This window comes from Streptopelia decaocto, assembly GCF_964273445.1.
Source record: "Streptopelia decaocto genome assembly, chromosome: 4".
In the NCBI taxonomy this organism is placed as follows: Eukaryota; Metazoa; Chordata; class Aves; order Columbiformes; family Columbidae; genus Streptopelia; species Streptopelia decaocto.
The window spans coordinates 65,004,051-65,031,727 of NC_138658.1; the positions used below are offsets into that span (position 1 = coordinate 65,004,051).

Below are 27,677 nucleotides of genomic sequence, written 5' to 3' on the forward strand. Positions count from 1 at the left end.
GATTTTTGGAATGGTTTTCTTTTTTTTCCTGTGGGAAAAAAAAAAAAGCTTTATAGTAGGAAGTGCAATGTCCTTGTTCACAGACTTTATTACTGTTTCAGATCAAGTACATTCCTTAGAATACAAATAGTTTTGAACTATTTTGTTAGCGTGAGTTGCTTTGGTAGAATCCAGTTACACGTGCAATATTTCCTAAACGTAGAGTTACCATTTCCCCTGCCAGATTTTACAAGGCCATTTGACTGCATTTTTTTCAAGTGCCGCATTAGACAGTGTAGCCATCATGTTGTACCTGATGTGTGTCCTCTGGGTAGAGCAGGCTGTTGTGTTAGGGGCTGGAGTTTGATGTCCATATGATTATGTCTTCAGATTGAAGAAACCAGCGGCCAGTGGTTCCCTGAACACTGACGAGAGGGTAGTATTTCAGTATTCATCACCAACAGTGGTTTGTTTTGTGATCCTGGACCACTGATGAGACCAGTAAGGGCAGGATTGGTGTGCTATACAGAGGAGAAATTCTACCAGAACTTTAAAGGAAAGTGTTCAGCCCTGTCAAAAACCACCATCCCAGGGACTTCCAGGCTTCCTGTTGCTTTGCATGCCAGTTTGCAACTTACGTGAGTTGTAAAGAACATACTGGTTAGTCCTGCTTCTCTTCCATGTATTCACCCAGGATTTTTATTTTTGAAGGGACTGCTGATTTGAAAAACTGCTCCTGGAATTCTAATCGCACTTTCCTACACCACTTTCAGCAGAGGACCATTAAATATTTTGCAAACAAATCGTCAAGCACCCTTGATCTAAAAATAACTTGACCCATCACATTAATGAGGTGATGTAGGTAACTAATTTTGTAGGAATGGGACCTAGTCACATTTTTCCTTGGTAACTATGTACCCACTCTGGTAGTGCCAAAGTGCACAATATAATTTAAAGTTGCAGGGAGTGCAAGCAGAACTCTATTCACTTGGTCTTTAAACAAAATGGTGTGAAGGCAAGTAGCAAAATACCTTCTTTATGTTCTGTGCAAAAGATTTCCTAGTAAATAATAATACAGAACTGTCTGTGTGCCAGAAAAATGCTATCAGTTCTGCAGCAAAATGTGTTGCAAAGTGATTTAGCTGCCATAGGTGGAACTCTGTATAACAACCCAGCCTGAGATCTTTTGAGATTGTAGTAGAAATGCCACAGACTTCTCTAGACTGCTTATAAATTGTTTCAGACCCAAGAGAAATTCTTATATCCATGAACACCCAGTGAAAGAAGAATTAACTTGTCCTGAAAGGCTAGTAAAGCTCTGAAGAGAGCTGATTTACAGAGATAGAGTGACCGTTCTTTAAATGTTGTATGGGACACAGAGATTAGAAACATGGGTTCTTTGAGCTTATATTAAATCCCAGCATTTGGAGGCTTTAATTTTAAAATAAAAAGCATCAGAAGAGAGAATTCAAGCAAACCATTTTGGGGAAGTGTTGGCAAGCTAAGCCAGGCCCACAACTACACTGGTGATTAAGGTGGTATAAATGTAACAGGAACTGGTAACTAATAGTTAAGGAGTAGTGGAGATCAGCACAGGATGTAGCAAACATTACCCCAGTGATACTGTCGCGTTCAGATTATGAACAATTGCTAGAAATGGGAGAAACGTTACCAGAAATGAAGTATCTAATGGTTGAGTCTTTAACTAATTCTCATACTTAAACCCACTACCCAATTTCAGGGAATCTGTAGCCCAGTTCACAAGAATTCAAAACACTTTGAGATTAAACAAAGCCAATGGGCATTGGATTCAGAAAATCCTACCTGCTTTGAACAGCTAAGAGTGGAAAAAAATCAAGATAGCTTATCTGGAAGGTGTAGTGAACACTTCTGATAGTGTTGTGCCTCAATTTTATCCTTAAGAAGAATTTACTGCAGGAAGCTCTTAAGATAAGCTATGTATTGTTTGTGAAACAGTTCATTAATCTGGTGATTAGCATCCTAGAGGGATCCCAGGAAGAAAATAGTAATTTAGTATTCAGTGCACAGTTTGGATATTTTAAAAACAAATGAGAAATACGAAGTTTTTTAAGAAATCTGCCCATTCATTGTGTTGTGTATTATGGGTTTTTTTGCTTTGGTTTGGGTTTTTTTTGTCTTATTTTCTCTTTTATGATACCACATGTAGCAGTCGGAATGGATTCTGAACAATAGTACATTATACCAGTGTGTCTCCCAGAAAAAGACAAGTCCACCAGAACATTTCATGTCTATGAGCTGCAGATAAATGGTTTTGACATTTAGATAAATATCAGTGTTTCTATTGAGAAGTTCCAGATTTTGATCACTTAAGAGATTGTAATTAAACCAATATTCAAAAAATGGCAACAGCTAGAAGGCTTAGCTTATTTTTGCAAGAGGAATGCTGAGAAGAGTTTTAAAAGTATTAGCTATATTGTAAGGAAGAGAAAGAAGTATAAGTGTTTTCAACAGGGCTAACACTGATTTACAATGAAAGCAAAACCAAGTAGGCAATAAAGCTTTTTGGACTGGTAAGACCACATGGAACTCACACAAAAATAGCTTTTACCCCTGCTGAGATACAGCAGTGTCCATGTGACCTCTCTGATGTGTCTTTGTTTTTTCTGCTGGGGAAAGCTACCTGCCCTCACACCTTCTCCTCAGGGACCATCTCAAATTGTAGCAGGTTTGCAAACACAGCTCTTGTCATCACTTCATATTTGACAGTGAAATTATGTGTTTTGAACAGACTTCTTAGCTTGGATGCCACCTAAATCACCCCAACTCTTCTTGAGAGTGAAACAGCCCCAGGAATTGAAATGCACTCATATGGGACTAGTTTTAATGAAACTACTGGAAGGTGTTTGTTTTCCTAGGCTTGAACTCATTCTGTATCAGAAGGAATTTGAATAATTCTGTCTTTCCAGAAGGCATTGAAGAGTGTCATATTTTGAAGAACCAACTATTAAACATGGTTACTGTCAGTTTTGTCTAACTAAATGCCGTATTGTTTTTTTAACTCTTCCTTCTTCCTTGCCTTCATTGAGTTCGTATCAGCACCTTTGAAAATGTGCCTATGAGGTGTCGTGCTACACCACATTGTTTCCACAGCAACCTCCAAAATAAGTGTTTTTACACTACATTGCAACAGCCAATAAAACAAGATATTATTTGTACTGTACTGCAACAGTTAGGATTCAAGATCTCATCCTCATGCCACTGTTGCATTTTAAATACCCTTGTGTGCCTTGAGCCAAAAAAATTAAGTTGTTGCATCTACAAAGCCTGATCTTTTAAACTCAAGTTCTAGTGGCATTGGATTTTAGCTCTAAGGGTCGGTCAGTGGCCCAGTGTCTTCAGTGGAACATGGTTCCTTCACTGGCATCTCGGAGACATGTGATGAAGCAGCTCCAAAGGTTCACTTTCTCACCTCTCTGGCTCTGTCTCTCTTTGTCCCTCTGTTAGGAGCTGTACACTAAAGCTTCCCATGCTTTAGCGGAACTGGTGACGAAGCTTTTTCTTCAGACCCTGCCTGTTGTGACTGGTCTTTCTGTAAGAGAATGTGAGCTTCTGAAAGAGGAATGGCAGGAGAATTTGGTCCCTCAGCTGGAGAAATGGGAGACACACCACCAGAGACGCTGGAAGCTTTACCAGGAACAGCTATTGCAAGAAAAAAAGGTAAGACCCGTATTATGTCCTGGGACCCCAGGGTCTGAAAGCAGGGATATGGAAAAAAAATTATTAAAATATTTATCTATGAGGAGTATTTTGTGTATAAATACACAGCCCAAGTGCAGACACAAATCCAGACTCGAGATGGACAGTTTGACATGCATTATAGAATGCTGTGCGTGTAGACTTGCCTAGAAGAGTCAGCCAGTGATTACTGAACATCTGTCCACAGTGTTTGACAGCTTTGTCAGCACATAAACATTTTCTGGCAGGGCTGCTATCTGATGTTCTTAACTCTTGAGCATCTACACAAGCAGTTCAAAAAAAGCCTTCATGTGGACTGTTTGGAGAGGATACATATGAATCCACTTTACAGGAGAGGAGGCCTTACAACAATAAATATTTCTTAATCATTTTAATGTATTAATACTATAATAATTGGAGACATATGGGACACTCTTTATATAAAAATTATTCTTTACTCTGAGAAGGTAAAGAAACACACATCCAGCTTTCCTGCTCTGTTTATGCCCAGCATAGGAGGCATTAACACGAGAGGAGTAAAGCAACAACAGTAAATGGGGAGGCAGGTATCTTCAAAGTTAGACTGGAACTCAAATATACCTTCAGTTTATTCATGCAGAACTATGTCTCTGTTAACATGAGACATACAGGTCAAAGGAATACCTTCCACATACGCAGGTATGCCCCTTCACAAATGTCAAGTGTGTGCTGCAACATACAGAGCTGGGGTGTCAAACTCATTTTCTCTGTGGGCCACATCAGCCTCGCAGTTGCCTTCAAAGGGCCAAATGTAGTTTTAGGACTATATAAATGTAACTACTCCTGCAGTCCTAAAATTACATTTGGCCCTTTGAAGGCAACTGCGAGGCTGATGGGCCCCCCAGTGAGAATGACTTTGACATCCCTAATTAGAGCTTCCTAAATAAAGAGTTGGCAGAGTTCTTTAACACATGTTTTTTCCCCAGCCTCATTGTCCAAAGTGCCTGGACAATCCAGCACATGATTAATAAGGTGCTGACTGAGTCCCTAATTATTACAGACTGCTATAAGGTGTTTCACTTTCTAACCCACTCTTATTTAGGGTTCTTCCATAAAACCCCATGATTCAGGAAACTATGGACTTCCTACTGAATCTGGTAGAGTGGTTTGCTGACCGGTGGTTTTAGAACACCCTTGGGAATATAAAAGTAAAAATTTTCATTGGAAAGTCTTAGCCATTTTCTTTTTTTCTTCTCTATTTTCCTTAATCTGGAGTTATACAGCATGGACCTCCCTGACTGACCACTGTTACCAGTGAGTCTGCTCACATGCCTTAGGTTAAGCATGGTCATTTGTGTTTTCTAGAACTGCTGGCTGACACTTAGTGTTTGAATTTGGCATACCTATACATTCAGTGGTTAATGAAACAATGTCTGACCTCCACTCTTTTTTTAATGTATTTTGCCCCTTTTTATCAAGGATGAGAGTAAATTCCTGACTTGGCAAGCTTAAACTTCTAGGTTGCTGTTCGTTTTCATATTCACTAAGAGTTCACAAATTGCCTGCCCTTGTATGTGAATGTTCCAAGCAGCCTGGACTAGTAGGTGTAGTACAAGTAGGTGCATGGAGCCCAAAGCACCGTGGTGGTATCTGCTGTCACTGAAATTCACAGTCCAAGAAGGAGGAGGTTCTGGTGTGCAAGTTATGATGAATCTCAGAAATCAGAGTGTGTGTTAGGGCACCTCTGGTCTGGTCCTTCCAGTGTCCCATTGAACCTCCGCAATTGTTCAGGGCTAGAGAGAATATTGTTTAACAGCTAGGAGACTCTTCACAGAGCGGGAGATCTCAGATCTAAAGTTTTGTTCAACAAATGCTGTTTATGCATGTTATGCAGAAACCACACCCTGGGATTTTTCCTCAAGGGATTAAAAGGATTAGTTCACCCAGTTGCTAGGTAATAGCTCTTTGGGCAGAACTGTGTGATGGAGTCATTGTATGTGAATTCAGATGTTCCAGTTATGCCCAAGCATAGGTTATTTAAAATAGAAACTTGACTTGCCATCACTTTCAGTGTACCGTAGCATTCATAATACAAAGCAGATGGCTTCCTAGCTGAAAAAAAACAAAACAAAAAAACCCCACCACACAAACAACAACAAAAAACCCACAAACCAACAACAGTAGAGGGTTTGCTGACATCATTAACAGTAATTACTGAGCTATAGAGGAATTCACTTAGCAATAGCAGAGTTCTCACACTGGTCTCTGGGTCACCAGCACTACAGTTGGGCTTTATTCAACAAAAAAATTTCCTGAGTGGCAGACAGAGCAGTCCTAAGGAGGAGTGATTCTGGGATAAATTCCTAGAAGAGGCAAGGATTTATTCTAGGGGGAAAATGTGTGATCCTTCAATACAATATTCTTTGCTTGAGCTTAGGTAATAGTAGCTTTTTTAACTCAATGCATGTGGCTTTTTGGAAGTGGTTTGAACTAAATGGAAAAAAGAGCATGTGCAGGGAGACAGCTATTCTACCAAAGCTAGGCTCGCAGATTTTACTTATAAATGAGTCTGGAAAATATCACACAACTCATTAAATTACATTCAAATGCAAAGTGCATCTCTTGGCCCTTTCCTGGCATAAATGCAGCAGCATGCACATTTAAGCAATAAGCTGACACTTGCATCCTACAAAAAGGAGCGCTTGGTTTCCACCTTAAAAAAAGAAGAGAGATCAGGCACTTGTAGCAGGTGATCATGTCATTTAGGAGTTTCCATAGACGTTATGGTGCTGAATGTGACAGAAGATCCATAAATCAACATTCATATTAACAGGCCTTTTAATTTGTCATACATTTTCCAGCAGAAGATGTCTTTCATTTGTCTCTTGATAAATGTACTGTATTAAGAGTTACATAGTCAACCTGCTTTACAGACTTGGGTAATCTAACACCAGAATGCTTTTCACCAAGGTATTTATGTATGCTTTTCAAGGTGGCTCAAAAAGACATTTTTCCCATTTACTTGAACTGCATTATTTTTTTTTAGTTTTATCTTTCCTAGCATTTATACACGTCTGGAATATTATGTCCTTTGGGGGAAGATAATCTCTTTTACAATTGAAAAGAAAAAAACAGTTTCTTATTTCACTTTTGTCTTATACACTTGAGGAAGTGAGTGAGGCAAATGAGAATAAATGACTAATGAAGATAAATTCTGAGCGTTTTCCCACATAGCCACTACCTCATGATTTTTGTAGCCCAGCTCTCCTGCCTGGGCAGTGGTTACAGGAGCTGTCAGCTGCACCAGGATCAAGTACTTGCTTGGCATTCAGTGTGCATCACACCCCATCTACAGGCTGTTAGGAAGAAATTGCTTTCTTTCTATTTCCTGAGAATCTGTCCTAAAAATGTCAAACTGAGAGCTGCAGAAAAAAGAGTGGGCTTATTTGGGTCTAATTTGCCATTGTATCTGAAGTCTAACTTAAAATGTTTTATGGGTTTCATTACCTACCAAAGGCATATTCCTCAACTTTATTGCCAGAGAGTAATGCTTAATGTTAGCAGTCCTCCAGAAGATCTTGTAATGGACTTGTTGCCAGGAAGCAAAACACTGAGAAGCTTACAGAGAAAATAGGGGTGAGGATATTTCCATCCATTTCTGCATTGTTCTTGAGACCCAGAAAGCAGAACCAGTATCTTATAAAACTTATCAGTTTTATCAGTTAATCAGTTATCTGCTTATCTCTTAATTTTATACTCATTTTTTCATAGCGATTGGAATGACTCTTCAAGGAGCCAGACATTCCTTGGAGCTTTACTCCCCTATTATTATGCATTTGTCACTGATGTTACTGGTCAAATCCAGGAATCGGAGAGCCCAACCTCTCTTCCAGCTGCTGAGTCTATGCAGCAGCATCATTTTCTCTGCTCCATACTGAGTTGTCTCAGGGCAAAGTAAGACCACCCCAAGAACGGGAAAGCTTGGAGAGGCACCTGGTGACTTGACCCAGCATTGGAAGACCGGTGAAGCACAAAGCCTAACCTTTCCAACCAGCTTGATGAAATAGTTGCCTCTGATTTACTGGCTTTCAGCTGTACATCAGCAGCCTCAAATTAAAATTCCCAGAGGATCTTTGCTGTTGCATTTGTGCTTGTGTGTGAAAGTTCTTCTGGTATTTCAGAGGTAGAAAATACCCAGCTCCCCCTAGCCCATCCCAGCAAGCTGCTGGAGTGTTGCTTCCTATAAAACATACAATATTCTGTTTATTCCCAGCTGATCCCTCCATTCTTAATCATCTTCTTAATAGCTTTTGAGACAAAACACTGGTTTAGTATTTGGTTCACACCTCAGCCTTCCTTAATTATCATCCAATCTTAAATGTGTAATAATCCCTCTCCTCTTTGTTCTCTTACTACTCATACGGCTGATGTACTCTGCTGTATTCTGAACTTTCCATAGGTGTTGGGAGTGGGGAGGGGTGCGGTGAAGAGGCCTTTTATCAATTTTGTGTACAGCCTACCTTAAATGCACTTGCAATGGAAAAGGTGACTCATTCTTTTCCTGTACAAGAAACTCTGTGTTCTCCACTACAGGATTAGACTATTTCTTCATAAACAGAAGAGAGACTACAATCCCTGTCTTTGATATCATTCTGAGTGCCTTTTTGGATAGGATGTATCGATAGCAGCAGAGGTGTTAAATTTTGGGTTCTTGGCTGCAATATTATATGATTTACCATTCCAATTCAATTGTAATTCAGAAAACATCTTGGTGATCTACATCAGATTTAATCCACATGCTGTTTGAGGGTAAGTGTGCACACAGGCCCTTCTAGAGCAACTTCTCAGTGAATAACCATGTTTCCAGAACTGCTGAGAAGCCACATCTGAGCCACAAGCAGGCTCTCATTGAAAATGAAAGTACTTCTAGAAAGTAAAAGGTCATTAGGAGGCTTTCTTTTAATTGGTGAAAGAGACATTAAAATACACAATGTGATGGATCTGCAAGGCATATGCAGAGATGTGTGAAACACTAGGAAACTGTATCCACAGAGCTGCTGAAGGGCAACACTGATACAGTTATTACTTCAAGTGAGTATTTGCCATCTGTCATGATGATACCTGGAGACCTGATAGACCTTAATTTGACACTTGCAGGATGCAATCAGAGAGGGCACTGTGCTCTGCTGTACTCTGATTTTTAAGAATTGCCTAGACTCAAATCAGTGGAAGTCTGGCTGCACGGGTACATCCTGCAGCTCTTCCTGAGAGCAGCCTGGTGGGCTCCCCTGTGCCGTGCAGACTTACAGGCTGTGCTACTCATGCTCAGCTGAGCTTCCTCCATCTGTCACCTGTTGTTGGCTGGCTGCCCATCCTTCTCAGGCATCCTGCTCAGGAGCATGTGTTTTCGAAAAGTTTTCTGCATGGAGAGGGGTCAGTTATATGTGTTGCTGTGTATACCACAGAGAAAGCACTATCCAAGAAAGACATTTTTTTTTTAAAGGCAAAGGTGATGTGAGTTTAATGTTCTGCATTTCCCAGGGGAGTTAATTCTGTGCTCACAGGTAGACCCTCTCTCCTCCCTCGTGTTCGGAATGAGGCTAGAACTTGAAGTGAAGCTGTCAGAGAGCCTGAGTATTGTATTTAATTTAGGACTGCATATGTCTGCAGGCAACCTGCATTTGTCCAGCTGCCAGTGTAGCCTAAAATACACTCTTCATCTCACAGTAACAGAGTTTGGGCCTTAAAAACATTTAATTTTACAGCTTATTATTAATTAAATTAATTAATTAACAAAATCTGAAGTCCGTATCTCCACTAGTTTACAGTCTAATGGCAAATCCATCAAAACATTTAGAGATTAAATTCTTTGATCTAAATATCACCCTGAAGGAGCTGTAAACTTGCAGTCTATGCACCTAATCATACAGTCTCCATCTCTAACTATTAGCACTGTGTACTATACACAAAAGTGTGGTGGAAGATGATACATTCATTTTGTTCAGTGAAAATAAAAACTGCATTCTCTACTAGTAAAAAAAAAGCCCACTGCAACCTGCTGATAACAGTCGATGCAATATTTTGTGCCATATTGTTTTTTTTTTTCCTTGTTCCTCTGTTGCTGAAACCAGAAAATCTGTAGGAGACACAGCTCAGGGCTGATCCAAAACAGTTGCAAAGCCTCCCTTTCTTTTCAGTGGGCTTTGTGTAAGAATTTGACCATTGAGAAAAAAATACTTCTAAGTAGAATAATTTTAATTCAGCATGAATTTTTTACTTGAAAGAGGAGGATGGTTGATTTTAGCAAAATAATATCAAATAACTGCCTGTTTCATAATGTGATGACTGGAATGACTGAAATCAGAGTACCTTATGATTCTATTTTTTCCCCCCTGCTTTTAGCTATGGCTAAAGGAATATGCTCTGTCTGCTGTGATGCAGAAGCGCCTGTCTGAGAAACAAGAGAAGATAATTCAAGGTGTCGTAAGCAGACTAGGATGCCTCAGTGATGAGTAAGTTTGGTTTTATCAGTAAGCAGTGGCGCAGAACTACACTGCTGCATGCACAGTTAAAATCTTGTGTACATTACATTGTGGAAAGCAGTGTTGAGGGACTATGAGCATCTTCAGACAGAGAGGCAGTTACTCTACTTTTTGGCTTAAATATCGAAAAAAGAAGTTATCATGACTCCTGGTAAGTAGAAAAAACAGTGTCAAGTGGTGTTCTTTCTGTGTATCTGCTCCTAGGTTTGTGAGTGATTTCTAATCTTGAATCAGCCTCTTTTTGTACTCTGTATGTCACATTGAGGTTGGATATCCTTCAAGATAAAATGTTCAGTCCAGCATCATTCAGCTCTGCCTTTGCTTTCTGCTACTACAATACCACTGACCATCACTTTGCATGATAATGACTCTTCTCTTGCAATCTCTGTATTTACCAAGGAAACTTATAGTTTTATATCATCTTTCTAGAGCTAAACGGCTTTTTGATATAGATACTTCTCAAAAAAACACAGTTTTTCCTTGTTTGGATTAAGATATCGAATGACTTAATTCACCAACATCTTCACATTACCAAGGATCAAAGCATTTGAAAACTTGTCTATTTGGAATATTGGCATTATTGCCATTGCACTCCTTTATTTGGCTCTACTTTTCAGTTCAGCCTTACATTTTCACATTCTGACTTCAGTGTTTCCCAAGATGCAGAATCTGGAATGCTCACCATGCCTTACACGTACAAAAAAGTTAGATACAGGCGCAATGTCATCCCATATGTGCACACAGATTTCACTCGCCTGGTCCAGAATCAATTTCAAAATTTGCTCTCTATTTAAAATTCACCACGAACTTGCTCCAGCCATGTCTGCCCTGCCAGCTAATATGAGCCTCTTCAGTGTCTGTTCCGAGTGTGCCTCCTTGGGAATCCAAGATCTTCTTGAAATAATTTTCCTGTAGTTCTGATTACAGAATCACAGAATCGACTGGGTTGGAAAAGACCTCAGAGATCATCGAGTCCAACCCTTGGTCCAACTCTAGTCCGTTTATTAGATCATGGCACTAAGTGCCATGTCCAATCTCAGTTTAAAAACCTCCAGGGACGGCGAGTCCACCACCTCCCTGGGCAGGCCATTCCAATGCCTGACCACTCTCTCTGTAAAGAATTTCTTTCTAATATCCAGCCTAAATTTCCCCTGGCAGAGTTTAAGCCCATGCTCCCTTGTCCTATTGCTGACTGCCTGGGAGAAGAGACCAATCCCCACCTGGCTATAACTTCCCTTCAGGTAATTATAGAGAGTGATGAGGTCACCTCTAAGCCTCCTCTTCTTTAGACTAAACAACCCCAGCTCCCTCAGCCTCTCCCATGCTCTTTTTGTCTTATTTCAAGTCTCCTATTAAAACAAAACAAAACAAACTTTCGTTATGTAATTATAGATGATTATTTATCTCTTTTCTATTTTTACTTTAACTTCAGTGTGACATAACTAGAAGTCTATCACAGCAATTCCCATTTTTACACATGAGCAGTTTTCCAAGGTGTGCTTTGTACAAGAAGACATTACACAGAGTGAATAGTGACACTTGTCATCTTTGAGCAATGACTTTGCTGAACATAGGTGTGCCAAATCGGCAAGCAGCTTAGCTGATTGATTTTCAATGGTCCTTTTTGCAGGTCTGTTAACTATATATTGCAAAAGCACCAACTTCTGCTGTGTCCAGTACTCACAAGGTTAACCCTCCGAAGACTTGGAATGGCAGCCCTGGCTCGCATGAGAATGTCCAGAAAGAAGAGCTTGCTTCAGGAACTGAGAGAGCAGCACATCCTGCAGAAGGGATCCTCCCCCTGCCAAGATGAGGACCAGTGGCAGCTACAGAAGGCGGTGGTAGGTACAGTGTCTGTGTGTTTTTTCTCCAGAGGTCTCATATGCTATGATGTCTGGCAGTAGAAGTAGTCAGAGAAGATATCAAAAAATAAAAATATTTGAGTTCCAAATAGAAAGAAAAATGTTCTCAGTCAAAAATGCACCCACTGCTGACATAGGAGGTCCCTGAGTGTGCCTGTTTTAGTTTGGGCAGACATTTAAAATTCCCTAATGCCTTCTCTACTGGCTAGCTATCTGTGATATGTGTTATCACAGCAAGCATATTTAGCTAGTTATTCTATATGAAAATACTGTTGAAAGAAGGCATGCCAACATCTATAAAGGACTTCTACATAAGTTACTGCTTCAGGGTAAGATAAGCTCCAGTTAATTCTGCTTGGGATCATAATATGCACTTGAAAAGTTCTTACCTGAGTGTCAGAAGAAATTCTTCCCTCCACCAGACCTAGCAAGTTCTTCTCTGTTGTCATAATTTTCATGCTTTTTTCTATCTCCTCTATCCATGAGATGCTCAGCATCCATTCCCAACATCCTTTCAAATAATCTGGCTCCTGTAGGCGGGAGAAAGTTTAAAGGATTTAGAGACTTGATATTCCCACAGGTCACTTTCAAATCTGTTTGTGATTGGTTTTTAGGGTTAATCCATTAAGTGTTGTTAGATATTTACTTATCTGCATTGAATATTTACCTAGAACAACACAGAATTTCAGATTTCAACCTCAGAGGACCCTCCTAGCAGGTGTCAGTGATAGCCCCTGCCCAACCCACTGCTGCTGCACATAGGGGTTGAATCCATCCAACACTTTGCAGCTCTGTGCTCCATGCTGTTGCTGTGTAATTAGCTGAGAGATAATATTTTGTGTCCCTCTAATTCTGATTTGCATAATACAAACCCTCATTCTCCATTTGGAAGAGGAATAAGGAAGTTCTATCTACTGCCATTTTCATATTTGATTCTTCTTTTGAAGTAGTTCCTATTAAGTGTGAAAAATCTCAAAATCTCATTAGCCTTCAGAAGAAAGAAAATATAAAATAATAAAATACAGATGCATACGACTACATTTCTCTTGTTAGTGTGCTTTCCACTAATCCCTCTCACTTAGTTCCCACAGGGACATTATTTGATACAATCGCCATGTTCCCTAACAAAAATGAAATGTCCCCAGGTATTACTGTTCCTTTGGCCCCTCTCCATTCCAGCTTCTTTCCAAGGCCAGCCAAAACCCATCTCAAAAAGAAGTGCCTAAAAATACACATAATAAGATTCTCGCTGCCAAAGAAGCAGGGTCTATATGAGGAATTGTGAAAAGTCAGAGAAAAAAAGATGTTATAAGCAACCTCCGAAACTAGAGCCAATGTATAAGGAGTTAAGGAAAAGGTTAATTTACAGGCACTTGACCAGAGTTTTAGACATACCATGTTGTTTGGACTAAACTTACTTTAAGCTTGTACCAATTTTAGACTGGTAGACAGCTTCATGTCTAGCTGTTGGTTTCAAATAAAATGTAAAATAACACTGGAGAATCCTAGCTTGGACATGATAACCTGACATTGAGACTCTTAAAAAAAATGAGAAACGGTTAAATGGCATTCCAGCTGTCTAAAGTATCACCAAAAACCTATGTTTGAGCTATAAATAAAGACATCAGAATAACCCAGCATTAATAGGGACATCATTATTTTCCACAGATAAATGTGGGCAGAGCAGGTTTTTTTTCTTAACTGCATTTCTTATTTCCAAGGGTGAATCAAAATAGGTACTGTTGAATGCCCCAGGATAATTTAGTGTCATTTAACTTTAAATGACAATGTAAGAGGGACATCAGCAACTCAGCAATCTATGGAAGACTAGTACATGTAAGGAAGACAAAACAGGTCATGCTGGTGAGCATATACTATTGTGGGTGAAAGAGAGTTTAGAGGATAAGTGGATTTAAAAAGAAGCATAGAAAATGGTGGCAAGGGTGGTCCAAAGACCTCAAGAGACTAGAACTCTTTAGGCTAAAAAAGAGGTGTCTTCTGGAATATTATAGGTTTTAAAACTGACATAAAAGATGTGAATAGGGAACAATTTTTCACTTCTTTCTAATAAGAAAGCACTGAGCGAAGCTATTAGATGGCAGCTTCAAAATTAAGAAATGCGTGAATAAGCTGTAGAACTCATCACCAGAGGATGCTATAGATGCCAAGGTACAAATGGTTTCCAAATGCTATTAAACACATTCATGATCTCTCCCAATGGATATAAGTACCAATATACCAACTTTTCCTTAGGTAGACCCCACAAAGTGTATGAGTCTTCCAGGTGCATAACTGTGCTTGCCTTGTTCCTGTGAACTTTATTGAGGCATCCGTAGTTATCCTTTACTGGACTCAGGATATTTGCCGTAGATTTTTCATATTTTTAATAGACATGAGACCAAATTCAACAGTAAAGAATACAAAGTTGGGAATCCATCACTTGGAGATGACTAATGGGGCAAAATGCAGCTGTTATTGTATGTATCATGACAGAAGTGATAGTTTTGTTGCAAGGACGAATGTGTTAAGTGACTTCACATAAACTTTATCTGGAAATTAGATTATTCCGAGTATTAAAACAGTAACATTCTGAATAGATGTAGGACTTTCTCTTAAAACATAGCTGAATAAGTTTGTCAGTGTATTTAAATGGCAGTGCAATCTTTTTGTCTCACTACCAGGAGTCCCACATTCTTGAAGAGGAGGAGAAGCTTGAGGAAGAAACGCAGCAAACCCATTTAGAATTTCACCAGCAGCTAGTCACAGAAATTCGAGAAGCTCTTCATTTTCTTCAGCAGCACATGGAACAGGTGATTGGGCAGACACTGCTGCAGCATGCCCGACGGGAAGCTGGAAAACAGAGTACAGATGATGGACAGGACTTCAAGGTATGGAAATGATTGATAGCAGTTTTCCAAACAAAATGAGTGCTACTTTTCTACAATGTATGTCAGTTTCATTTGTGCATTACCCTATGCCTCAAAATATTCAGCAGGAGACTGTGCTGTAAAAACCTGTATCAAAATTGAATATACTTTGCAAAGTATTTACAAACTAACACTTATGTAGAAGTACAATATTTTCTAGCGACTTGCCAAAACAAGTTTTATTAAGCCAAACCCAAGAACATTAAAAATATTGAGAGAGTTCTTGAGGACAGATAATAGCAAAAATGAGGAAGAAGTAGAGATGGTTATGTATTGATGATGGTTTTATGGTTAATTAATAGTATTTGTATATTAACAGCTTTATTCATAGACAAATAATTAAATAAAAATAAAACTTGCTTCACAGGTTTATAAAATTGTTTCAAAGTAAATATTTGGATTTTCTCTGTAGTGAAAAGTTGTAATAGAGCTACATATATATTGGTTTAGTTGGTTGGCGGTCAGGTTGACAGGTAAAATGGGCTATAGAAATTGAACAGATAGGGGAATAGCCCATTCTCAGATGGAGGTGAGGCACATTAGAAAGATTTTACTGTAATTTGAAATGTTGAAATTTTCCATGGATGAATAGAAATACCAGTTTTCCAGCTCAGTCTGCCACATTTTTAAAGCATAAAATTCAGAATTTTGTGTGCACATACAAAATTAGATTGGGTCTTCACTCTTAGATCAAAACACTTCAGTTTTTGACTTAGAAAGTTAATTGTGACTTGTATTATGTAATACAGGAGAGATTGGTGGAAGCTGCTGTAGAAAGTGTGTATGGGACCAGCAATAATATCAATAGACTGGTGCAAAACTACTATCAGGGGTTAGGAAAAATCATAGAAGACTACGAAGGGAAAAAGCTTCAACAATTGAAATCCTTACAAGGTATGTATGCGATTGACAACTATAAGATAATTCTTGGTTTTGAACAGATAAACTAATTTTCTTATCACTGTAAAGATTTCTTTTAAAGATAATGGAAATCTGTTATTTAAAGTTAAGTAACAAAGCAAAATGAACGTGCAGGTCCATTTCCATCCTTGAAAAAGAAGAGGCAGAACTGTTGTTATTAATAATGATGCAGGTTCCTGTTAACTTGAAGTTTGGTACAGACACACAGAACGATAACCCAGTGTTGGAGGTTATAGCTTAACCACAAACTCTGGTTCACCAAGGTAAGATCAGAGATGCCACCATAGTCACAACCACCAGCAGCTGATTTTCTGGTGCTCTGAATCTCAACACACGACTGAATAATTTAGGAAGCAAAGAGTTGTAGAAGTATTAGGCTGTGCACCTGACGTCTACCATAAACACCATTCAACTTTCCATATTGATATATGCATATAAAATGAATCCATGAATCAAGCATGCAAAGGGGGAGATAGAGGGTATATGACAGGACCCTGCAAACTGAATCTTTTCCCTAGAATGGAGGAGATCTGGATTCGCAATTGCTGTTCCCATGTTAGAAAACATAAGCATCATTGGCAGACAGTCTGCTTCCTCTGAGGTGACTGCGCTCAGCTTTGGAGAGTAGATTCTCATATTCATTCCTTTTTTTGAGCTCAGTGAAGTGTTGTTGTCTCTGAAGTTGAAGTAATGCATTAGAGGAGACACCAAAAAGCCAAGCATGTCCATCCTGAAATGTTGTGTGAGCTACTGAATTGGTTCTTAGATGTCAACCATGACCCTCTTCCCAGTTGTGAAACCGCTGAAGATGTTTATGGACTGCTGAATCTCACATAAATACAGGCAATTTCTCCTAGAATTCTTTTTAATTGCTCAGTTCCTTCAGGACAGGAGAATGAAAGCAAACTGTGATTATTGATTTCTTTTGTAAACATTCGCTCCTCTCCTGGGTGAGGACTATTGGCATTTAATGAAGTAAGCATGTTAGCGAAATGACAATATCATCAGAGGCTAAGTATTTGAGACACATGGAATGGATTTTTTTTCTAAAAAGTGAGTATACCATTTTAAATAGAACTTTAACCACGGAAGAGAGTTTTTGAAGAGGAACAGTCATATCCACTCAGGGCTGAGATGCAGAGATGAGCTGGTAGGAAAGATTTGTGAACCCCAGTAGGAGCTAGATAAGCTCACTGGTTATAAGACAGAACCAAACCGTTCTGCACCACTTGTTGTGAACCTTAAAGACTTTAATATTGGAAGCTGAAGTACCAGGGTTAGGCAAAATCTCTGTGGCCATTTTTGACAATCTGTGTTGTAGACACTGGCAGCTAACAAGTCAGTCAGTTCCCTGAGTTCTCGCAAAGTCCCTCTAAAGACTTCTGTGGCCCTGACTCAGCCAACTACAGAGACTGAAATCCCTTTGATTTAAGCAGGAATTAAAACTGAACCCTGTTCCAGAATGCTTCTCTGATCTGAACTTCGATAGATGTCATCACACACTTGAATGTTCTGCTTCATCAGTGTTTTGATATTGTTCTCAACTAGTCTCCCAGTTAAGTTGTGAGACCTAAAATACTGGTCACTAGAACTAAGGTAGGCCTTCCGGTAACTGCTCAATTGAATCATTTTTTCTCCTATAGTTTGTGTGGATGTGTTATTGTTTCAGTGTATTGGTGTTCCATGAACTACAAGGAAGAAAATTACATGTCTAAGCAAAGCATATTTTCTTTTCAACTGAAGAAAAAGAAAATCCTGCTGCTGCAATGTAAGCCTACAGGCACGAGGGAGAATGAGAATATTTATGGTGGTAATAAAAGCAGGAGTGTTTTAGATTTGGGTGTCCAGAGAGAAATCTAGCTGAAATTCACAGATCAAATTAAATGGTACTGTGAAAAAATATTGCAAACCTATACGTGTGTGCTGCAGCCCAGCTGAGATTTTCGGTATCAACAGATAACTACTTGAGCTTTGTTGGTGCTTTTTACATTAGGAGTGAGGATTACCATTTAATGAGAGACTTACATGTTTTAGTACATGCAAGTCTGTCTTTAAGCTATGTCCAAATTTGTGATGCAGAACTCCACTCCTTTCTCATTTCAGCTGCTGTACCAGCCCCAGAAACACTTAAATTTATCTCCATGATTCTTAACAGCCTGATGTCTGCTCTGGCCCTGCTAGGCAGCCAACTGCTTTCCATCCAAGCTCAGCCAGGAGGCAGAACATCCATCTTTCTTGCTTTGCTGTAGAGCCTGCTTTGTTAGGTGATCTCCAGGCATGATGGCCACACTGAGAGTGTGATCCTCAGCAAATACTCTTATAACTTCTCTCTCTAAAACACAAGACGGAAAAAACAGTGTTGGCGGTAGAGCCACCTACTGTGGCATAGCCCTGAGGTTAGAATGGCCACATAAGAAATTTCTTATGTATTTCATTCAGTGATAACTAAATGGGAGTAAGGAGCATAATACTGGGCTTCTCTCTCCCAGTGACTGGGTTTAATGTTAGGCTAGAGGATTTTGCTTCTTTAGGTATCCTTTTGCCTGGTAAATCTGAATTTACGGTCTGTCTGGCACAGCCACAGGAAAAAAAAGGTGGAGAAATCTCCCCTCCTAGCCAGCCCAGCCCAGCCTAAAGCTCAGCCAGTAACTGCTCCCTGATGGTGCTGTTGGTAGGGCAGGTGCCTGCCAGCCTCTCTGAGCCCTTGGAAAAGGTCAGATGCTCCCCAAAATAATGTTACGCACCCTAATCTGTTACATACCCATCTGTCTCCCGCCTTCTATGTTTTATTTAAAAGTGGTGCAGGGAAACTGGACCTACCTGTCTGATGTGCTCCAAGCCTTGCTGCCAGGCAGGACTTCAGGGGCAAGAGTCAGAAGTCTGGTCAGCAGATAAATGCCAAGTTACTTGCAGAGTGTGAGCATACACAAAAGTACCAAAATACTTTGACATTAGTCCTGCATTCCCAGGACTACATAGCCTCTGAGCAGAGGTTTTCTTTATATTGCATTTTTCGTTTAGGTATTACAGTTCTGGCTTAAGGCATCAAGGTCTTTTCACAAAATTTCTGCTTTGAATTCCGTGTTAATCATTTAGTCTGGTGGGAGAAGTAGGTAAGGATAGGAATTCAGTGACATTACCATCTCAGATAAATGATGCACAGACTATTGTCCATCAACAGATCACAGTGGCAGAGCAAGAGTAAGAAGTATTTGATATCCCTAAGCAGTAACTTTGGAAAGACTACCTAGAACAGGGAATAATTCGTGCTTCTGCAAAACGTAAATTCTAAGGTTGCCACAACTCAGAGTTCGTAATTTTGAGCAGAAGATTTTACAAAAACATTATTTCAGCAGAGAGAGGTGAAAGGAACAGACCTAGGAAGAAAAAAGAGAATGAACTGGCATTGAAGGAAAAGCAGACCAAAGGCCTCCTGAACGTATCATCCACAGTCCATCAAAGGTAAGAGCAGGCAGCAGCGCCGCTGGCTCTATTCAAATGTTGTGAGTGTTTGCAGATCCACATAAGTGTCCAGCTGAATAAATTACTTGGTTTTGCATTTTATATTTGTCTTTGATGGAAAGGAAATATCTGTTGCCAAATAATGTCTGCTCTTTGATCTCAGAAAATTACTTTCTTATTAAATAAACTGATGCTCATTAATTACAGACTGAAGAACTATACATAGACAGTTGGAAAAGAGACAGAAAACCAGTGCCAAAACATATGCCAAATTTTAAAAGAAATTTAACATCAATATGAGATGGGAAGCAATGCTTTCTAATTCATTCCGTTCCATCTTTTCTCCTTTTAACATAAAATGTGTTTGTTAGTTTGCTGTTGAGTAATCATATACTACGATTTCAGCGAATGCCTTGGACAATCAAGATTACTTGCACTAAATTTAGAGTGGAATCCCTCAAATGTTAATTAAATAAAATTCTTATCTAATTCATTACTGATTTTACAAAACTTGGAGTCCAGACAAAGAGCACTGCAATTACAAAGCAACAAGTTGTCATTAAAAACTGTACGACTTTGCATGCACAGGATATGTTTTTGTATTCATTTTATGTCTTTACTCCTGATTTATTACCCAGGACAATAGAGCATCTACAGTTTCGACATTTTGAAGAGGTTAATTCTTTTTTTAGACATCCTGTTACTTCTAAATTGAAAGAAATCATTGCCCACTTTCTGTTTCTCATCCTTGTTTGAATCAGTATAGAAACGGATTTGTGTAACAAAAGGCTTCATAAAGGGTCTGTTAGCTATTCATTATCAAGTTTATAATTTATTCTGACATATAAATTAACTTCTAGCTTGTCTCAGTTTTTCTCCCATAACCTCTTCTAGTGTCTTAAAGCAAAATACCATCAAATTGGCCATCATGCAAGCAGGAATATGGCATTCAAGCAAGTAACTATTCAGTATCTAAGTTGGTCTCATAACCATTAGTAATCAAACCGGTTTTCCTACTGCCATTATGATTTCTTTCATGGTCATATCCCAGTCCTGTGTAAATTAATGACAAAATTTCCATTAATATTTCTAACTTTTATTAAACTCAAAATAGATTCTTTTATTTCCTCTTGCTCTTGGTGCAAGGTTATGAGTGTGAGTTCAAAAAGCAATTTGAAAGTTAACCTTCTGTAAGCATTGACCATTACAATAGCAACTTCATTATGTGTAGTTGTCAGAAACCATTTGTGTCATCCCCTTCCCTGAGGAATGATTGAGTGATTGACAGTGTTGCTTCAAGGTAGATCAGGCAAGAGAAGAGAAGAAATATAGATTCAGCAAAATTGCAGCCATCCAGGTTCTATTGTACTAACAAACATTAATCTTTAACCAGCAAAATAAAACCAGTGAAGAATATAGTTGGCAACGCTCCCAGTTGGCAAGTTTTGACTTAACACATTTCTGGCTCAGTCTCAACCTGATACTGAAGAGCCCTGAATGAAAAGCCTAATTCTTAATCCCTTATCCTCACATCTGATCCTCTAACATCTTGTTTCTTTGGCAAGAAGACAGTAAAGCTGACTTTAGAGATGTACAGTGGTTTTGAAAGCAAACTTCAACATTAGAGCTGAACTCCAAGTCCCAAAGTCCAAGCATGGACAACCCAAACTCCTGCTGCAATTTCTGCCTCTGAAAGAAGCTTGTATTCCATGGAGAACCCAAGCAGGTTATTAAAATAAGTAAATCAAAGTAAAATCTGCTGCAAATCATTTGTCCCAAGAGAAGCTGGATGGGCTGATGCTGTTGATAAGTCTTTCTCTCTACAAAATCTTGTAAATATACCAGAACTGTATTCCTCCCTTGATCTGAACAACATCAGTACTTTTAAATTTCTCTTTACCAGGATGGTGCTGCAGCAAGAGAAAGTTTTGTCTCAGTTTGAACTGCAGCAGCAAATTCGTCTGGAGTCTCTGAAACAAAAGCTGCTGGGACTGCATCACCTTGAATCTGAGATGGAGAATCAGCTAAAGGTAGATGAGGGTTAAATGACTCGGGGATCTGAAGCAGTCCACAGGAGAACATCAGACAGGTTATAAAGGTCTCTTAGCTGTCCCAGTTGAAATCAGTGGTAGGATTCACCACTGCCTTCACCATTGAAGCTATAGCTCAAAACCCCGCAACACATACAGACAGTTAACAGTTTGAAACTATTTCCTACAAAGAGAACCAGGCACTTGGCAAAGGTGTTACATTCTCTGTTGTGCTTATTGACAGCTCTGTATTGTGTCTGTTGCAAGCACAGACTCATTTTTTGGTTGCTTGAATGTCTCTACCTAATCAGATGGAGACTACTCAGCCTCTCTGGTAGTACATCAGTGTGCTTGAGTTAACAGCAACAAGAACGGGGATCAGGCCTCAACACAGTGTAGATGCAACTAGCCACGTTTCACATTAGATCTCCTGCTCCTCTTCACATGCACGCTGTCAGCCTGTTTCTGTCAAGTGCTGTTAACAAAAAGCTAGAGTGATTCTCAGTAAGTTAGTCTTTGGAAGGAAAAACATCAGTGGTGCTAGCCATATTGTTTCCTGTGTTTCTGCAGTGACATACACTTTTTTGTCATGCCACATGTAGAATAACACAACCCAGAATCAAGCTGTGTTGTGTTAACTGATGTCTGGTTCATCCTTATGTGCAGGAAGCTGAGCAGGACTTCATGAGCGAGTTGGCTGCGCTGGCCCGAGTTCCAGTGCCTGTGAAGAAGAAGCCTTCAAAAAGGAGCAAGCCAGCAGGTTGGTACAACCCTGGATTGTTTTAAAAAACACCTAATACCATGTATCAGTGTGTATCTTGCGATGTAACACAAGAGAGATTTAGGAGAGATTTTTTGTCAGTGCCGTTTCCCTAATTGGGATATGGAAAAGGCAACCTTCCAAGGTCACCCAGCTCACCAGTAGCAGAGCCACAAATAAGCATCACTGTTCCTCACTTCAGAACAGTCCTTTAGCTAACAGATCACATTGTATCCGCTGAGGGCTTTGCCTTGCTCAAACGAGAATTATATTTCACATCTTTATCCTGTTCTTTAAAAAGGACTCTGCTCATCTTGATCACTAAGTCTTTGAGAGCACAGTAGAACCGGATCATCCAGTTTTCATTCTTGTGGTAGAATGGAAGAATTGTCCTTCCCACACACGTGCTCGGAAGTAAAACCTTACTGAAACAGGAATTTGAAATATTTAGATGAATTTACTGCAGTTTTAACAAGTTAGACTAATTCAGTATTCAACAGACACTTAGGGACCAATGGTCAGAACAGTAGTTGTGTTCCCTGATCTATATTTGGGGTGGAGCATGCAAATTCTCATCCTTTGAACCATGCAATTTTTCTGTCATTTATCAGAATGAAACACTTGGCATTACATTTGAAAAATGCTAAAGGGTGAAACAGATACCTGAAAGGGAAAAGCAGCTCACTCAGCTGGACAATTTTGAAATCTCTCTGCCCAGTTGGTTATTTCCCAAGTGTTCAAAGCTGTTTGTCCTGGTATGCACCATGACCCCAGGGACACATGTGGAAGCATAGCTCAGGACCCTAAAACGGTGACTTTTTAATGTCAGATTGTTCTGATTCAAATCACATAAATTTATGAAGTGATTTTTCTTCTGTTTGCTGGTAGTAAAAAGCTATTTTCAGTTTCTTGCTACAAAACTATATGGGAGGGCTTTCAACTATTCCACCTCGTGGAAACGTACTTCAGTGTTCAGCACACATGGAAGTTCAATGTCTGCTCTGTGATAACTAACTGATAGTAAAAAAAACAGTATTCTAGGCTAATGTAAAGTGGAATGATTTCCTTGGAGTTAAAACGTATATGTCTGAAATGTTAGAGTATGTTTTTTTGCTTTAGGTTAATCAAAACCAAACAAGCTTTACTATCTGTGATTCTTTCTTTTTTAATCCACATGCGTTTGGCAATTCAGGGGAAAAAACAACCTCAAAAATAAAGACCTGTCAGTCAACAGAATCAGAAGACAAAGATAATTCTCATCAAGATATTCAAGAGACCCCTGGGCTGACTTCTGGCTTATGCAGGTACAGTAGAGGCTAAAAAAAAATGGACATATGAAAAACTATTTATAAAAAGCAGTACAAAATCTTCTTGATAAGCAGGTTTGTCAAACAAACACAAAATGTAACACCTACACTAGCTAAGCTTCTTCCTTAACACTTACTTCTCACATGTATTTGACCTTTTTTTCCCCCATATTATTTTTTTAATTTAGGAAAATAATCTGACTTTGCTTGACTGTGCTGTTATGCATTTTATAAATAACTTTGATTTGAGGTAGTGAAATGAGAAATACTGTTTGCAAATTTCTTTTAATTAGGGTTGGTTTTTTTTTTAAAACCAGAGTCACAGACAACATAAATCAGCACAGACAAGTGAATCCAATGGAACTAGCCTGACATGTAGCAACCAAAATATGGTCTGTGGTATTTAGGCTTTCAACTTCCACCTTTATTTCAGGAACAAAGGCAAGCGCCAGTCTTTGGCTGATGAGGGTAGCAGCTCTAACAATTATTTTCTTGATAGATGTTTCAGTTGGCGTATGTTGGAGAGCTAACTAGAGGAGAAGAAATGGCTACAAACCTGAAAGATGCCAGCTGATTACTACGGGCAGATCAAACCAGCCAGCTGGTCGCTGGGGCTTGATATATTGAGCAGAGCAAATCCTGTTGACAGGCAAAGCAAACAGTTGGTTCTCAGGAGCCACAGGCCTTTGGGGAAAAGTATTTATCCCCTGAGTGACCTCAGCCTGGGACTGACTTCAGGAGATGGCTCCTTTTCCTGATGGCATCAACCCTTTTCACACACTCCTTTCCCACAGCCAACAAGAAATACGTGTGTGGGGAACAGGCACCCAACAAAGGAATGTTTATGCATCTTTGTTTTGGCAGCCTCAACAGAGGCAGCTGAAAACAGTGAGTGCAGAAGTTATATAGGAAGCACCTTTCTTCTCTTAGCAAATTAGATTAGTTTGAGAATTGTAGCATTTGAATTAAAAAATACGTACAATTTTGTTTTATTTTTCTTGTTTGTTTCTTTCAGAGAGAGGTTAAAAAGTCCACATGAAGGAGAGACTGAACAGAGAGAAAACTCAAAGATGATGAAAAAAAGAGGAAACAGGTAGTAAAAGCATTTATTTGAACTGTCTGAACACAGAGTACCAAAGCATTCTTCTGGGGAATCTCAACAGCTATAAATACTTACTGAGCTGCTTTACTGAGAATCAACGAAGAAATCAATAATAACCAAGAAATCTTCTTTAGCTATGGGCCAAGAATCAATTCCGACTTTCTTTAGCTGTTAATAAAACATTCCCACTTGGTTTTGTTAAGGAGGAACAAAGAAGTCTTTAATATAAGCTCTTCCAGATCACTTGGGGAATGTAGAGGGAATTTTAGATTACGAATATACCTAAGGAAAGTGCGTTCCTAGGAGAACAGATCCACACTAGACTGGTTGCCCTGGTCAGTGTATCTGAATAAGGTTTCATTACAATAGTGATGTATGATTTGCTTTTGAGCCCTAAATGTGATAGATCAGGTCTTAATATTTTGTGATTGCTGCTTTGGACTAACAAAAGTAGATATAAGTGTAAAGAATACGTAAAGAGAACTCAGATGGCATTGGTATGTAAAAAGATTACATTTGGTCTCTCTTTTGTTATATTTTCAAAGGCTATGTATGCTTTTTAAAATTTGTACAAAGATTTTTATAAAGGTATTTCTCTGCCTTTGTCTCATATTTCAAATTATTATCTTTAGGAAGAGTGAGACAAAACTGGTTTACTGTTTGGAGTTTTATATTTCAATTTCTAGTCTTCTTCCTTCAGTACACTTTTGTTTCCAACATACTTGGTTATGCTCATTACACTTCTTATGGGAATTCTTGTTATGCAAAACAGCTAGTTCTTACTGGCTGTACAGAGCACCTGTATTGTGTAATAAAATGCCCCACTTAAGCAATCTTACAGCTTTCACAAAATGAAAATTTTCTGTCTTTTTTAAAACGAACAGACCTTTTGCATCAGTTATGCCGTTTACCTCAGATAAAAGTAACGTTGCCAGGCATGTTATGCACGGTTGTTAAACGGCCTTTCAACTTGATTATTGTAAAAATGTGCTTTTTTCTAAACTGTAGCACTTCAAGCGTTTGATTCTGGTATTTCAGCAATTGGTCTCTGTGGTCTCTGCCTTCCTGATCTAGACATTTATGTTGCTGCCAGTTGGGCTTTTTTTCAAACAGATGCAGCCTGTTTACCTCTGAGCATCTTAATTCTGCAGCGCACTCTATATAGATAGCAAAAACGAAGCTTTTACTGATAGAATTGGTGCTGTTTTAAACCATGCGGCACCGATCACAGTTAAGGATGCAGCATCATCACCCGAGCGGGGTCTCCCAGGACGCCCTGTGACTCCGTTGGCTAGGCAGGGCTGAAATGGCTTTTTCTGTCTCTTAGAAAACATGTAAACGGTCAGATTCTCTCAAAAACAGGGCAGCAGTGCCCTCTTCTGGGCAGTGAGCGGGGTTTTCGTCCCTCGCTGGTGGCGGTGAGAGGCTGGGAGCTCCAGGAAGGAGCCAGGGAAGGTGCCGACTTCTCCTTCTCTTCTCCCACAAATTCACGTTAGCTTCCTGACAGAACACCCACTACTCTTGCCCCTTGGCCGTGGATTTGCTGTCCTATTTGACGTTGTGCAGGTATCGTACGTGTCATGCTACTTACTTAACGTCACGCCCTGACATTGGTGCATATTTTGAACAAGAAAGAGTTTCATTAGACCAAGAAACAAGTGTAGCAAAGGCCAAACTAAGCTCACAACAGTTTCTCTTCCATTAGGCACTGTTCAAATATTCTATTATGTTGTTACATTATTCAGCTTTAATAATAGTCTATATCTGTATCCTGATGCTGAAGATCTCCCTCCCATCTCCTGACATACTCATTACAGAGTGTGTTTTTTTTTTTTTATGACTGGCCCTTCTGTTCAGTTTAAATCCATGTGACTGCTTATTTATGAGCCAACAAAGAACAGTAAGAAACAGAGATTTTTCTTGATGCTGTGAAATAGTTTGTCACCAGCCAAGTGGGCACAACTCATTACAACAGTCACAAGTTTCAGCACAGAAGTTCCAATTACTGATCAGGAATAAAAGATTCTCACCATGAAAGGGGTGAACTGCTGGATCAAGTAATCCAGAGAGGATGCACAATATAAATCCTTGGGGAGTTTCGACACTTAGCTGGACAAGCTCCTGATCAGCCTAACTTTGGAGTTAGCCCTGCTTTGAGTAGGAGGCTGTACTCCAGGTTGTACCTCTTCCAACCTAAATCTATCTATGATTCTAATATGCCTTATTACTGTCACTTACTGAAATGTTTGGTGCCTGTGTATTGTCTCCCCCCAAATCAACACCCTCCTTATACCTTCCCTGGGTTTTAAGCAACGGTAGAAATTGCTTGCGAGACAGGGAGATTGCTTGCGAGTCCCTGGGAGATAAACTGCTAAGCAGTTTTGCCAGCTGAGAGCATTCTCCAGCAGGGTGGATGTCTGATGGGGTAAACAGAGATACCTAGGTGCCAATCACTGCTCAAAACGCTTTATAATGTAAAAGTTCATGGCATCTATAGCACTCTTTGGGAGCTGTTCTGACATCTAGAGATCCTTGAGTATAATAGCGTTTCGGTTGTGTTTCTTTCATGTGAACAAAAGCACCTTGGCAAATAAATTCATGGCAGAAAAATCTACTGCCCACTACAGAGTACAAAGGTGCGGCTAATTCTCAGGAAATTACAGGGCACTGGAAATGAGGAAGACACTCAGAGGAATATAGGTATTATATGCCTGCTGCCTTCTTCAGTCCTTAAGGATGAAGATCAGTGTATTGCAAAGAGAAGGACTTAAGGCCTAGGACAGCTGTCGGTTTTGCTACAGTCTTAGCACCACAATTAACAGGCTTTGCTACAAACAATGAAATTCAATACACGTAACTGCATTGCTCCATAGGAGACAAACTGTAATGCAAGACAGATTGGTTCAAACTGTCACTCAGAAAACAATCTATGGATCCAGCCTTCTCTTCTACATCACTTGATTGACAAATAAAGTCCTCACATTGGCAAAAGGGAAGAGCCAGTTTTAAATCATTAGGACTGCATCAAGCATTAAAAGGTCACAGCTCTACTGCACATTTTTAGAAGTTTGACAATTCAAAAAGCATGA

At 39.4% G+C, this 27,677-nt stretch overlaps 1 protein-coding gene across 4 annotated transcripts in view; it reads left to right on the top strand.

The window, feature by feature from the left end:
- EVC (EvC ciliary complex subunit 1) overlaps window positions 1–25,188 on the top strand; it is a 50,937-nt gene extending 25,749 nt beyond the window's left edge. For 2 of the 4 annotated variants that reach the window (XM_082051474.1, XM_082051473.1), the window contains 10 exons: window positions 3,466–3,678; window positions 10,078–10,187; window positions 11,848–12,058; window positions 14,761–14,967; window positions 15,756–15,900; window positions 19,281–19,389; window positions 21,293–21,419; window positions 22,086–22,179; window positions 23,372–23,483; window positions 24,502–25,188. In XM_082051474.1, the coding sequence (XP_081907600.1) occupies window positions 3,466–3,678; window positions 10,078–10,187; window positions 11,848–12,058; window positions 14,761–14,967; window positions 15,756–15,900; window positions 19,281–19,389; window positions 21,293–21,419; window positions 22,086–22,179; window positions 23,372–23,483; window positions 24,502–24,583 (1,410 nt within the window). In that variant the 3' untranslated portion in view covers window positions 24,584–25,188. The remainder of the gene's footprint in view (window positions 1–3,465; window positions 3,679–10,077; window positions 10,188–11,847; window positions 12,059–14,760; window positions 14,968–15,755; window positions 15,901–19,280; window positions 19,390–21,292; window positions 21,420–22,085; window positions 22,180–23,371; window positions 23,484–24,501) is intronic. The other 2 variants (XM_082051471.1, XM_082051472.1) reach the window with 2 other exon arrangements.
- Window positions 25,189–27,677: the final 2,489 nt, after the last annotated feature.